The 12822-nt window shown below is 38.6% G+C and overlaps 1 protein-coding gene across 14 annotated transcripts in view; it reads left to right on the top strand.

The window, feature by feature from the left end:
- LRRFIP2 (LRR binding FLII interacting protein 2) overlaps nt 1–12822 on the top strand; it is a 106007-nt gene that overhangs the window by 74397 nt on the left and 18788 nt on the right. For 10 of the 14 annotated variants that reach the window (XM_061127724.1, XM_061127728.1, XM_061127730.1 and 7 more), the window contains 2 exons: nt 1394–1465; nt 6022–6192. In XM_061127724.1, the coding sequence (XP_060983707.1) occupies nt 1394–1465; nt 6022–6192 (243 nt within the window). The remainder of the gene's footprint in view (nt 1–1393; nt 1466–6021; nt 6193–12822) is intronic. The other 4 variants (XM_061127738.1, XM_061127733.1, XM_061127735.1 and 1 more) reach the window with 1 other exon arrangement.

Here is a 12822-nt window from a genome sequence, read left to right on the forward strand (position 1 = left end):
GTACAGTGGGCTGAGGATTAGCAGAGGCTAGGGAGGATCGCGGCAGTGGCCGTGGCTGTGCAGGAGGCGGCCCAGGTCACCCGAGCTCTGACTGTGAAGGGGCCAGTGTTGTTGAGCTCTTAGTACCAGACAGAAGCGTGGGGGTGCAAAGTAAATAAGCTCAGCCCTTGCCTTTAAATGCTGTTTTCTAGTCCAGCAAAAGACAGGAGGATGGGGCTTTCCAGCTTCAGACTCAGCCTGTGCTCGCTATTTACAGCCTCTTGGAAGGAAATGAGCTTGTATAACGAGCTAGTGTCTGGCTCCCAGTAGACACTCTGGTGGCTCAGACAGTGAAGAATCCCCCTGCAGTGCAGGAGACCTGGGTTCCATCCCTGGGTTGGGAGGATCCCCTGGAGAAGGGAAGGCAACCCACTCCAGCATTCTTGCCTGGGGAATGCCCATGGGCAGAGGAGCCAGGCGGGCTACAGTCCCTGGGGTTGCAGCCAGACACGACTGAGCGACTAAGCACAGCGCAGCATCGGTGCTTGATAAACGTCCTGAGGGAACCGAGGAGTAACAGGCCCCCCGGGGAGGGAATGAAGAGGCAGGGGAAATGTTACGTAGTGTAGAAACTGTGCAGTGGGCCATTGTTCCTGCCTGTAATTGTAAAGTTGTGTTCAAGGGTCTGTAGCTGTTATTTCCAACCTAAATCAACCATCCAGAGTAGATCTCATGTAGCAAGGTTGGGTACAAGAGAGACAATATTTTCCATTTAAAATTTGACCTGCTTTACTTTTTTTTATAAGGATTATGGTAACATTTGGAGCATAGACTTTTCTCATCATTTAAATGGTGTCCTCAGGATAGACTGTCTCATTTGACATTGTATTTAAAAAGGTTTGTGTTTAATTTCCCTCCCTTCTCTTTCTCCCAAATGAATTGTGGTCAGTAACCAAGTCATTGAAACACAACTTTGTTCATATCTAATTTTCCATTTTTTAAAAACTTTTGCATAACTCAGTAAAATTTTCAACTTGTAATTAATTTGCTACATATTTTACTACTTCTTAGTGAAGTGTTATACTCAAAATTAAATGATTTATGCAATTTTCAAAATTGTGTTTTAAAAAATGTTATAAGCTATAGCTTTTGTCCATACACAGCCATGCCCCTGTTTGCTAATATTGCTTCAACAGGAATCAATGCCAAGAAAATTTTTAATAAGTTGAATTGGTTACTCTAGGGCCTTCCCCAGCCCCACCATCACATGTCTGTCTGGAGTGGCAGTTAAGTTTGTGTACTTTAACGGCTCTTCTTTTGGTCTGGTCTATACAGAAGTAATTCACATTTTCATGAATCCTTTGAGACTTGGCGTATGTGGTTTTATGCAATGGTTCATTCCTATGTCCTGCAGGATATCTATGACCTTAAGGACCAGATTCAGGATGTAGAAGGGAGATACATGCAGGGGCTTAAAGAACTGAAGGTATCAGGGCCCTTTCTGCAGCCCAAGCATGCTCTCTGTGCGCAGAAGTGTCAGTAGCGGCGGTTTCCCGAGTTCTCTTAACCCCACTGCACATGGCTTTACTAACCGTGTTTGTCTTTCAAGCGTGTGCTTAACCTGCAGTGAAAGGCGAACTTCCAGTCTCTGCTGATATGTACATGTGTGGTGTAGTTTTGGGACTATTCAGCAAAAGATAGTTGGCCTCAGTTTTTAAACCTTGTGAAATACTTACATATCCCTTTTGTCTTAACCTTACAAAATTGAGTTAGGCAAAAACCTAAGAAGTGTTCTAAGAATATATATATATTTTTTTTGAGAATTAAACCTTAAAATTCTTCCAAGCTAAACAAAAGAGCATTGCCTATTTCTGTCACCAAATTCAGTGTTAGAAACAGGAGGAAGAAGCATCTGAGAGAGAGCATTCCTATAAATAATCCCTGTGGTGGAAAGACCCTGAAGCATGAGGACTGTGTTTTGGTGGTTTTTTTACATGTAGGTCAAAAAGGGTTACACAGATTCAGTGCCTTAAAGAATTTGAAGGTAAATTTGAATAGGGATCTTCCCTGGTGGCTCAGACAGTAAAGAGTCTCCCTGCAATGCAGGAGACCCAGGTTCGATCTCTGGGTTGGGAAGTTCCCCTGGAGAAGGGAGTGGCAACCCACTCCAGTCTTCTTGCCTGGAGAATTCCGTGGACAGAGGCTATAGTCCATGGCGTCACAAAGAGTCAGACATGATTGAGCAACTAACACGTTCCCTTTTTAAATGGTAGCAAGAATGGATACCAGTTTTCAATAGAAGTGTAGGTGTGTGGCAGACATCTTAGTTATAAATGGCACTTGATTATCATGCTCTTCCCTGTGTTTTCTTACAAAGTCCAGATCTAATATATGAATTACCATAAGTTTCTCTGAACGCAGGTAGTTCCCTATTTAATATAGGCCTCTTAAAATATGTAAACAAGGCATTCAGAAAGGTGACTTGGGCGATGCCCCAAGAACACAGTATGAACCTAACAAGCAAAGGCTTTGCTCAGCTGCCCTGGCATGACTGGACTTGGGCCAGCTACCAGCCAAAGCCTTCACGCAGGTGACTGTGGCCAAAAAGGCACACGGTTAAGACTCAGGACCAGAAAGGGTGGAAAGGCCTGTGGAGAGCGTTCCTGGGACGCCCGGACACCACTGACAACCGTGTGTGGGCACTGGTGAACATCAGGAGAATCCAGTTAGTGTGCCTATGTGCTCACTCAGCCTTATTGCTCTCATCTTCAAGTTTTGGAGCTATGACTTGGAAATATCTTAGATCAAAGGAACAAATCCAGGACTTTCAGTCAATACATTCATTTTAAAGTATTGAGTGTAACATAATGTATCAGGAAAGCAAATGATTCAGATGAATTCTTACTTGTTTGTCCTTTTATTTTGAACATTTTCCTCTTTTTGACCTACCATTTATTGCATTCTTTGAAGGATACAGAAAACAGATTCACCTTATTTGAGGCTTTGAGCAGATAAGACCCCTTTTTTTCATTCATAGTTAGTGTACAACTGAACTTGACTTCAGATTGTGTTTATCCTTGAAATGAGTCTTTTAAACAGAAGAAAAAAGTCATTTACGAAATCATCCAGTTGGTGGTCAAAGCACAGTGGTGTGATGTACCCATATCCTATTAAAAAAGAATGGTAGGTCATTGCTTATGACATTATTCTCAAGTACGTCTGCCTGTGAGGGGTTTTTCCCCCACTCCAACTTCCATCCATCGTCACCTGGGTCTAATTAATAGCACAGATTGCTGGACTCTACTCCCAGATTTTCTCATTCAAAAAGTCTAGGATGGGGTTATTGAAAGTTTTCATTTTTAGCCAGGTCCTAGATAATGTTGTTGCTTCTAGTCTAGAACCTACACTGAAAATCAATTCCTTGGATATATTTAAGTAGACTAATTCCTTTTGGGTATCACTGTGTGAACTAGATTAAAATCATTAAAAGTACCTTGACACTTAAACTAGTCCTCTGTGGTCTGTTGTTTTAAAGAAAAGTACATTCCACACATTTTATGTCAATTTTATTATTTTATATGTTGTATCCTTGCCGCTGCTGCTTAAACTACGTTAGATTCTGGTGTTCATGCAGTCATGTCCCATTTTGTATGGGACTGAGTTGTGAGGATGACTTTTCTTCTTTTTTTTCTTTTTTGCCATTTGTCTCTAAGATGGATCAGAATCACTCTAAATTCTGCATTGTGTGGGGTTGGGCTAAAAGTTTGTTCATTTTTTCTGGAAAAAACCCCAAAACATTAATACACTCCTGATTTGCGAACAATTAAGTGTGTGTGTGTCTTCATTAAGATAAAATTCACATGCCATAAAATTTACCTATTGAAAAAGTGTACAGTGTAGTGGTTGGTTTTTTTTTTTTTTTTGCATAGTCACAGAGTTGCACAGACATCACCAGTTTTACAGTATTTTCATTACCCCAGAAAGAAACCCCATACTAATCAGCAGCAGTTCTCCATTCCTTCACTCCCAGACCACTAGTCAATGTCGTCTTTTGTGATTGACTTTTTACTTAATGTTTTCAAGATTCATCCATGTCATAACATGCATCTGTGTGTGTGTGTATGTGTGTATATATGTAAAAATTGGTAACATTACAGTGTACAGATTTACTGTATTTTGTTTATCTGTTTATTAGTTGATAGGCATTTGAATTGTTTATAGTTTGGAGCTGTTGTGAATAATGCTGCCATAAACATTTGTGTCCAGTTTTTTGTATAGATATATCTTTTCATTTCTCTTGGGCAGATTACCTAGAAATAGAAGTGTTGGGTCATATGGCAATTCTATGTTTAACATTTTGACTTGCTGCCACTCTTCCTGAAGCAGCTGCACTATTTTACATTCTCACTAGCAATGTATGAGGATTCTGGTTTTTCCATTTCCTCACCAACACTTGTTATCTCTTTTTTTGATTATGTACAATAGCCATCCTATTCAGTCTGGAGTAGTATCTCATTATGGTTTTGATCTTATTTCTTTAATCATTAATGATATATTAAGAATATTTTTGTATGCTTACCATTTTATACCCTCTTTGGAGGAATATCTGTTCAAATCCTTTCCCATTTTAAAATTGAATTGTGTGTCTTTTAATTGTTGATTTATAAGTGTTCTTTATATATTCTAGATACAGGTACCTTATCAGATATAAGATTTACAAATGTTTTCTCCCATTTTTTGCATGGTCTTTTTATTTTCTTGATGATACATAGTTTATAGCATAAAAGTTTTTAATTTTGATAAAGTCTGTTTTTTTCTTACATTGATAGTTTGGTTTCATATCTGAGAAACCACTGCCTACGCCAGTCATAAAGATTTACTTCTGTGTTTTGGGGGAAGAGTTTTATAATTTTGGCTTTTAATTTAGGACTGTGATCCATTTTGAGTTAATTTTTGTGTGTGTAGGTGTGAGGTAGGAGTTCACCTTTATTTGCTTGCATGTGGATCTTAGTTGCCCCAACACCATTTATGAAAAAACTATTCTTTCCCACTGAGTTGTCTGGGCACCCTTGTCCAATATCAGTTGATCATAAATGTGTAAAGGATTCTGGACTCTCAGAACCCTCAGTTCAAATATCATTGCTCTTTTGTTTGTTAACCATTTGCATCAGTATTTTAAAAATACAGAAGTGATGGCTTTTTCTATGTGAAATGTTTTTCTTTTTAGCTTTAAAAATAGGTAATAGTAATCTACCAAAATAGAAGCAGCTATTTAAAAACAGACTGTAAGCTATTTTAGGCAGAAAACTTTGAAGTATATAAAAATTTAAGCATTCAGTGGTAGCACTTTTTTGGGCGTGGGGCGGGGGGGGCTTGCAGCCAGGCTTGTGTTATCTGAGTTCCCCAGCCAGTGACTGAACCCAGGCCCTGCAGTGAAAGCACGGAGTCCTAACCACTGGGCAGCCAGGGAATTCCCCTGGTAGCTCTTTTTAAAAATAATTGTTTTTGTGTCGCTTAACTTATTTTAAATGGCTGGTATTTGAATAATGTCCAGAGAAAATGTGTATACATTTATTAGCATATGCAGAACAGGAAAGTACTGAAAACAGAGATCCAAGAATTGGTGAGACTCAAAGGGGTGTGAAGCCTGCTTGTAGAAAAGAGGCTGTATCCCTGTCGTTGCGCTCAGAGTGCCGGACAGCTTGCTGTTGAAAACCACAGGAGCAACATTTCTGAAAACATTCGCGATTCTCCATTTTATGACTTTTACACTCTGACTCTTCCGTGTTGTCTGCATGCGTTTTCGTCTTTCGGAGGCTACGTTGCTGCTTGATGTTGTTTTCTTGGATAGCAGAGAGCCCATAAAGTGCTTATAATGGCATTCTTGGCTTATTGTCGTCCTCCTGTTTCATGTGCATGTCACTAAACAAAGTTTCCAAAACTGCTTGTATTTTGCAAAAATATGTCTTCCTATGTTTGTGCCAGTGCTGTAGGTGATGAACGTATTTTGATGTCAGACTGATGACTCTGACTTTCATTTAGGAGTCTTTGTCTGAAGTGGAAGAAAAATACAAGAAAGCCATGGTTTCCAATGCACAGTTAGACAATGAGAAGAACAATTTGATATACCAAGTAGATACCCTCAAGGATGTTATTGAAGAGCAGGAGGAACAGATGGCAGAATTTTATAGAGAAAATGAAGAAAAATCAAAGGTAATTTGCTCATTTTACATCATGCCTTTCTCTGGGGTCAGAAAATTAAAACCTGCTATTTAAAAAGTACTGTTTTCTTCTGTAAAATGGGGCCAGTAATGCCTACATCATAGTTCTGTGATGAGGGGTTAATGATTATTACTGACTATAAAGTGTTTATTTAACACATAGTATTTTTTCAGTGAATGGTTGTTAGTATTATCGATGAAGAATAAAGGAGAATTAAAAATTTTTTTTAAAGTACTGGCTTTGATGGAAGAGGCCAGGGTCCTGGGGAATGGTATTTCCCTCAAAACTGGTTGCTGCAAGGAAATCAACAGAACATAAGACTGCCATTCCTGGAATATTTTCCTTTTTTAATTTTTATAAGGTTTAATTTATTTTCATCAGGGGAAACTTATCACCTCCTTTAGTTTCTGAAAATAGAATGCAGTTCAAATTTGATCTTTGTTTTCTATCTCTTAATTCAGCAATTAGAGTGAATTACTTCTTCCTGTTATAAATGCTAGAACTTCACAAAGCTCCAGAGACTTTCAGTGAGATGGCTCGTTTTTTCTCTTTTCTATTTTTGTTCTCTTCTCTCTTCTTTTCTTCTCTCATTTTTCAAGAGAACCTGTTTTGTAAATGATTGGGGAGAAGTCTTTAACCAGTTATTTGGAAACAGCAGTGTGGAGGTGTGGATAAGAAATCAGCAGATGTTTTCTTTAGCGATTTGTAAGCTATATTGTTAAAATGTGCAGATGGAAAATAAAAGCCTCTGCCCAAGGCCTGGTTTTGCCTTTTGACAGCCGCAGGAAACAAGTTGAGTTCCCTTAAAAAGCTTATTGGATTTTTTAAAAAATGCTGAAATCAGTCCAAGCAGAGGACAGATGGATATTACTATGAAGAAATGAGCTGCCGGTACATTGTATTAAAAAAAAAAAGAAAAGAATTTAGGAAATGTGCTTTGGTGAATTGTTAGAAGCAATAACAATCTGTATTTGTACATAATAAAGGGAGAGAAGGTGTTAATATAACCTCTAAGGGACCCACATTATTACTGTAGACTCTATAGGGATTTCTTGAGGACTGAAAATGCTCATTCCAGTCTGTTTTCGTCACTTTTACAAAGTGTTACGAAGTATTTGCAGCAGGGTTAGGGGAAGGAAGGCTGAAGAGGCAGAGTGCAGGAGATTTTTAGGGCAGCAGTGCTATTCTATATCATACATTGTACATTTATCACAACTCACAGAATGTACAACAGAGAGTGAACTCAATGTCAGCTGTGGGCTTTGAGTGACAGTGACATGTCCGTGTAGGCTCATTGATTGCAACAAATATGAATGAAGTCGCTCAGTCGTGTCCGACTCTTCGAGACCCCATGGACTGTAGCCTACCAGGCTCCTCCATCCATGGGATTTTCCAGGCAAGAGTACTGGAGTGGGTTGCCATTTCCTTCTCCAGGGGATCTTCCCGACCCAGGGATTGAACTGAGGTCTCCCGCATTGCAGGCAGACACTTTACCGTCTGAGCCGCCAGGGAAGCCCGGCAACAAATATACCCCACTGGTTTAGGATGTTGATAGTGGGGGAAAGCCTTTCTGGGAAGCGGGAGAGGGGACAGGGGTATTTGGGAACTCTAGTTTCTGCTGGATTTTGCCTTAAACTCCTCAGAAAAAATAATGTTTGTAAACAAAACCATTAGGATAAGAAGGCCTGCATCTAGATCAGGTGACAGGGGCTTCTGGGTGTTTTCATATTGATGACAGTGGCTCCTTGACAATGCGGTGATGGTAGATGGATTCCTCTTTGATTCTTCCTGTATCTCATCAGCCAGTTTTGGAGAGTCCAAGCCATCTTACTTTTCTTAGTCCTTGGACTCTTGTTCTACCTTGCCACACATTTTTCATGTCTATTTCTGGCTCCTGCTTCTAACAGATTAGAAGAAAAGCTCATGGTATGTATTGAATGGTCAGTACTAAAAGGAGTTCTTCTCCTTCTATCTTCTCCAGTGACCTTGAGCATTAAAAAAAAAAAAAAAAACCCTATGATAAGCTGTTTTATTTATTTATTTATTTTCTTTTTTTTTTTTTTTTTTATTATTATTTTTTTCCCCTATGATAAGCTGTTTTAACCTACTTCATTTTCCCTCCTATCATTTTCTAGGATATAGAGATGTCTTAGTATACATAGAGTTGTGGTTTTCTTTCAGTTTGTTTTTGTTTCTAAATCTTGTGCTTTTTGACTTTGAAAAGTCTGTGTGTTTTTTTTAATGCCCTGGGAATCTGCTTCAAATACGGTGACGCAGAAGACTTCGTGGGCATGTCTGTGATGCACCTTCAGCCCAACCTCTCTCCTCCTGAACAGATACTGCCTCATACAGATGTTCCTCTTCTTTTACACAACAATATTCATGCCACCTTTCAAAATGTCTTTCGTGTCTTCTGCTGGGATTATGGTAACTGCGTCTTACATGTTGGGTCTATACTACAGGGACGGAATGCCTGGTTAGGAATGTCTGCATTATCGTAGGGACTTCTTTTTCTTTTTTCTTTCCTTTTCTTCTTTTTTTTAGTTTATCTGAGATTTAACAAAATCTTTTCTGCAAATTTTAAACAGACCGGAAAAAAAAAAAAAAGTATAATGAACTTTCCCGAACCCGTCACTGATCACAGACAGGACATGGATGCATAGCCAGTTTTACCATGTCCGCTTCCGCCACCGGTTTGTTTGAAACAAGTCCTAAATACCCCATATTTTAATATGAGTTTATTATTTTATTTATTTATTTTTGGCCACACTGTATGGCTGGTGGGATCCTAGTTCCCTGACCAGGGATTGAACCCAGATCTTGGACAGTATTAAGTGCCAAGTCGTAACCACTGGACTGCCAGAATATTCCTGAATTTAATATGAATTTAAACATGTACTCTCTTTTTAAAAATATAGTGGCAATACCATTTTACATCTGAAAAGTTAAGAATAATTCCTTCATACTGTATATCCTGTCATTGTTAAAATTTCAGTTTCAAAGGTCATAAATGATTTTTCTTTTTTACACTTAATCAGAGTCTTGATGAGTTCCACACATTGGCGTTGGTTGTCATGTCTTACAAATCTCTATTTATAGGTTTCCTTTCATCTCTTTTTCTCTCTTGCAGTTTATGGGTTGAAGAAACTGGATTGCTGGTCTTAACAGTTTCTGACAGTCTTGGGGATTTTGCTGTTTCATTAACTGGTTCTTTACCATGCTCCTTTTTCTTCTGTGTTTCCTATAAATAGTTAGGTTTAGAGGTTTAATCACATGTGGGTTCAGTCTACTTCATAGATTCTTTTCCTTCAGGAGGCCCAGGCATAGGGCATCTCTCTGATACTGCAACGCGGTGTTTATATCCACTAGTTGGTTAGGGGTGGCAAAATGGCATTCTGTTTTTATCTTTACTGCTTTCTTTTATTTTTCCATCATTGTTTTAAAACAGCTTTATTGAGATATAATTCACATACCGTATACTTCATCCATCTTAAATGTACAGTTCAGTGGGTTATTTTGCATCTTCACAGACAAGTGCAACCACAACCAATTTTGGAATGTTCATCACGTGAGAAAGCAGCCCTGTACCCTTCAGCAGTCTTCTTGCTCTCAGCCTCTCAGCCCTAAGTGTTGGTTCTACTTTCTGTCTCTGTAGAGTTAGTTGCCTTTCATATCAGTGGAGTCGTATACTATGTGATCTTTTATAATTGGCCTCTTTCACTTTGGTTAATATTTTCAAGTTCATCTGTGTGGTACATGCATCTGTACTTCATCCCTATTTATAGCCTAATAATATTCCATTGTATAGATATACCATGTTTATCCATTCGTGTGTTGATGGACTTTTCTTTCACTTTTTATCTGTGATGAATTATGCTGCTATAAACATTTGTGTACAGGTTTTTTGTGGGAACATTCATCTTTTAAATATTATACCTAGGAGTGGAATTGCTGGGTCATTCGGAAAGTCTGTGTTTAAACATTTAAGGAATAACCAGACCCTTTTCCAAAGTGGTTGCACCGTTTTCTCTTCCCTCCGGTGGTGTATGCAGATTCTGATTTCTCCGCATCCTCACCAACACTTGTTCTTATCTGAGTCTCTTCCTCACCATCCTGGGAGATGGGGCTTTGGAATGCATTTCCTTGATGACTGATGATTTCGAGTGTATTTTGATATGTGTACTGTTTGTACATCTTCTATGGAGAAACGTCTGTTCAGATCCTTTGCCCATTTTTAAATTGGATTATCTTTGTGTTATTGCATTGTTAGGGTTTGTATATTCGATTCAAGTTCCTCATCAAATACGCGGCTGGCAAATGTTTTCTCCCATTCCATGACTTGTCTTTTCACCTGACTCTGCTTTGTTTATTAGTGTAAATTGCCCCTCATCCCTTATTACTCAGTGCAACAGTTTACATAGGAAAGGCAAGATAAAAGCATGACTCTTTTCCTTTGTTTACAAGTTTTCAAAATAAGGAATTGATTGTTTAGCATCCTCTCACAGTGACCAATTATTATCATTTTTAAAAAACCATTATGAAGGCAGGAATTTCATGATTTCCATCCACTGTAGCTTTATTCTTACTGATTTTCAAGTTGTCCCACGTTTATCTAAAGTGAACATCTTCAGGTTGATTCCCAAGAAATTTCGACCTGAGTCTGATTGGTTGTGATAGCTTCTTTGCTGTGTAGTGTAAGCACGTTTTCAGGGCTTGTCTGGTGCATTTTCTGCTCCAGACCTGAATCAGCTGTCAGCCCAGGGAGCCCTGGCTCTCTCGCTGGAGCAGTGTGGGTGCTCAGGGCGCACACACCACGGCTCTGGTGACTCTCTGGGCCCTTTCAGTGGCTGTGTGAGGGCGATGTGTACACGGGGTATTTTTTGTTTTTAAAGTCAAAACGTGTATAGTGTTAATTTATATTCAGACTTCGGATTTTTACTTGACCTCTCTGTCTTACATGTGTGTATCTCCTTCTTCTGAAACTGCCCTTCCCAGTTCTCAGAGTCACTCGGGATGGGGGTAATTTTGTTATATTCTATTTTCATCACTTTATCCCACAGTACCTAGAATAGCAATACCAGCATTACCACCAGCAGTATAATTACTGAAAATAGTTAAAAGCATGTTTGTTTTTCTCTGTTTGGTTGTTATTTTACTGCTTGGCTGTATATAGTACCACCATTGTTTTTAAAGTTACTTGAAATAGTTTCCCTGTGCTTGTATCACTAACTGAATACATACAACTTGGTTCACTACATTTTCCTTTCAATATTTAGGAATTGCTTTTTCAAATTTTTATTATGAAATTATTTTTACTTTTAATTGTGGTAAAAAAAAAATAACAAAATTTACCATCTTAACTGATTTATAGTGTGCATTTCATTAATGTTTATTCACACTGTTGTGTTGACAGCTCTTGAAAACTTTTCATCTTATGAAACTGAAACTCTGTATCCATTGAACAACCCCCCAGTTCCTCCTCCTGCTCCTGGCGGCAGTTCTGCTTCCTGCCCCTATGAGTGACTCCCCCAGGTACCCCCTATAAGTGGGGTCATCTCTGGCTTATTTTACTTAGCATACTGTCCTCAGGGCTCACGCACGTTTGTAGCAAGTGACGAGATTTTCTTCTGAACACTACTCCACTGTACTTATGTACCACATTTTGTCTGCCCTTCATCTGTCAGTGGACATTTGGGTTGCTTCCACAGTGAAATTTTTTACATAATTTGTGAATTATGTACACAGATCTGAAGTCAAATCAGTAACAAAAATATATTCAAAGAAGTCAGTCTTTTGTCTCATTCTCGTCATCCCGATTTTCTCCTTCCTTAAGGGAATTTTTTTAATTAAATGGTTTATCCTCCCTTTTTTTTTTTAATCCTAAGAAGACATTTTTCCCCATTCAAAAAATAAAATATATTTGTGTTTCTCCTTTCTTAGAAAATGGTAGCATACTGTACTATTTTTCTGTATCTTGACTTTATCACCTGATGACTAATATAGGGAGCTTTTCCTCTGTCTTTTTTTTTAATCACTTATACTACAGTTTGTACCACCAGTTTCCTATTAATGGACATTTGAGTTATTTGCAGTTTTTTGCTCTTCAGAATAGTCCTGCAAAACCAGTGTACTGCATAGGTCTTTTTATATTTTTGCCGGTATCTGTGCAAGTCAGAAAAGTTGAGTTTGCTGGGTCAGAAGGCCTGGTGGCCCTGCTGGATATGATGAACTCTCTTTTGTCGGGGTTGTACGATTTTGTATTCCCACATATTTTAAGAGAGGGTCAGTTTCCTTCTCCGTACTACTTTCCCCTGAGTATGGTGTTAAGTTTGGGGACTTTTACTGGTGTTTTGGTGAGAAACACAGTTTTATTTTGCATTTCTCTTAGTATGGGCATCTTTTCATTTTCAGAGCAATGTACTTCTTTTTCTGTGAACTGTCCCTTTTTTTTTGAGGCTCTCTATATGGAAAGATGGTATCCTTTTGTCTCTGCTATAACTTAGTAAAACAGTTTTTTGTAGTCATTTGTCACTTGTCTTTTTGCTTTGTTTATAGTGTTTTTGCCATGCAAAAGTTGTGTTTTTGTTTTGTTTTTTGGCGCCACTGCAACTGCTTGTGGAA

This window comes from Dama dama, chromosome 24 (genome assembly GCF_033118175.1).
Source record: "Dama dama isolate Ldn47 chromosome 24, ASM3311817v1, whole genome shotgun sequence".
NCBI classification, from domain to species: Eukaryota; Metazoa; Chordata; class Mammalia; order Artiodactyla; family Cervidae; genus Dama; species Dama dama.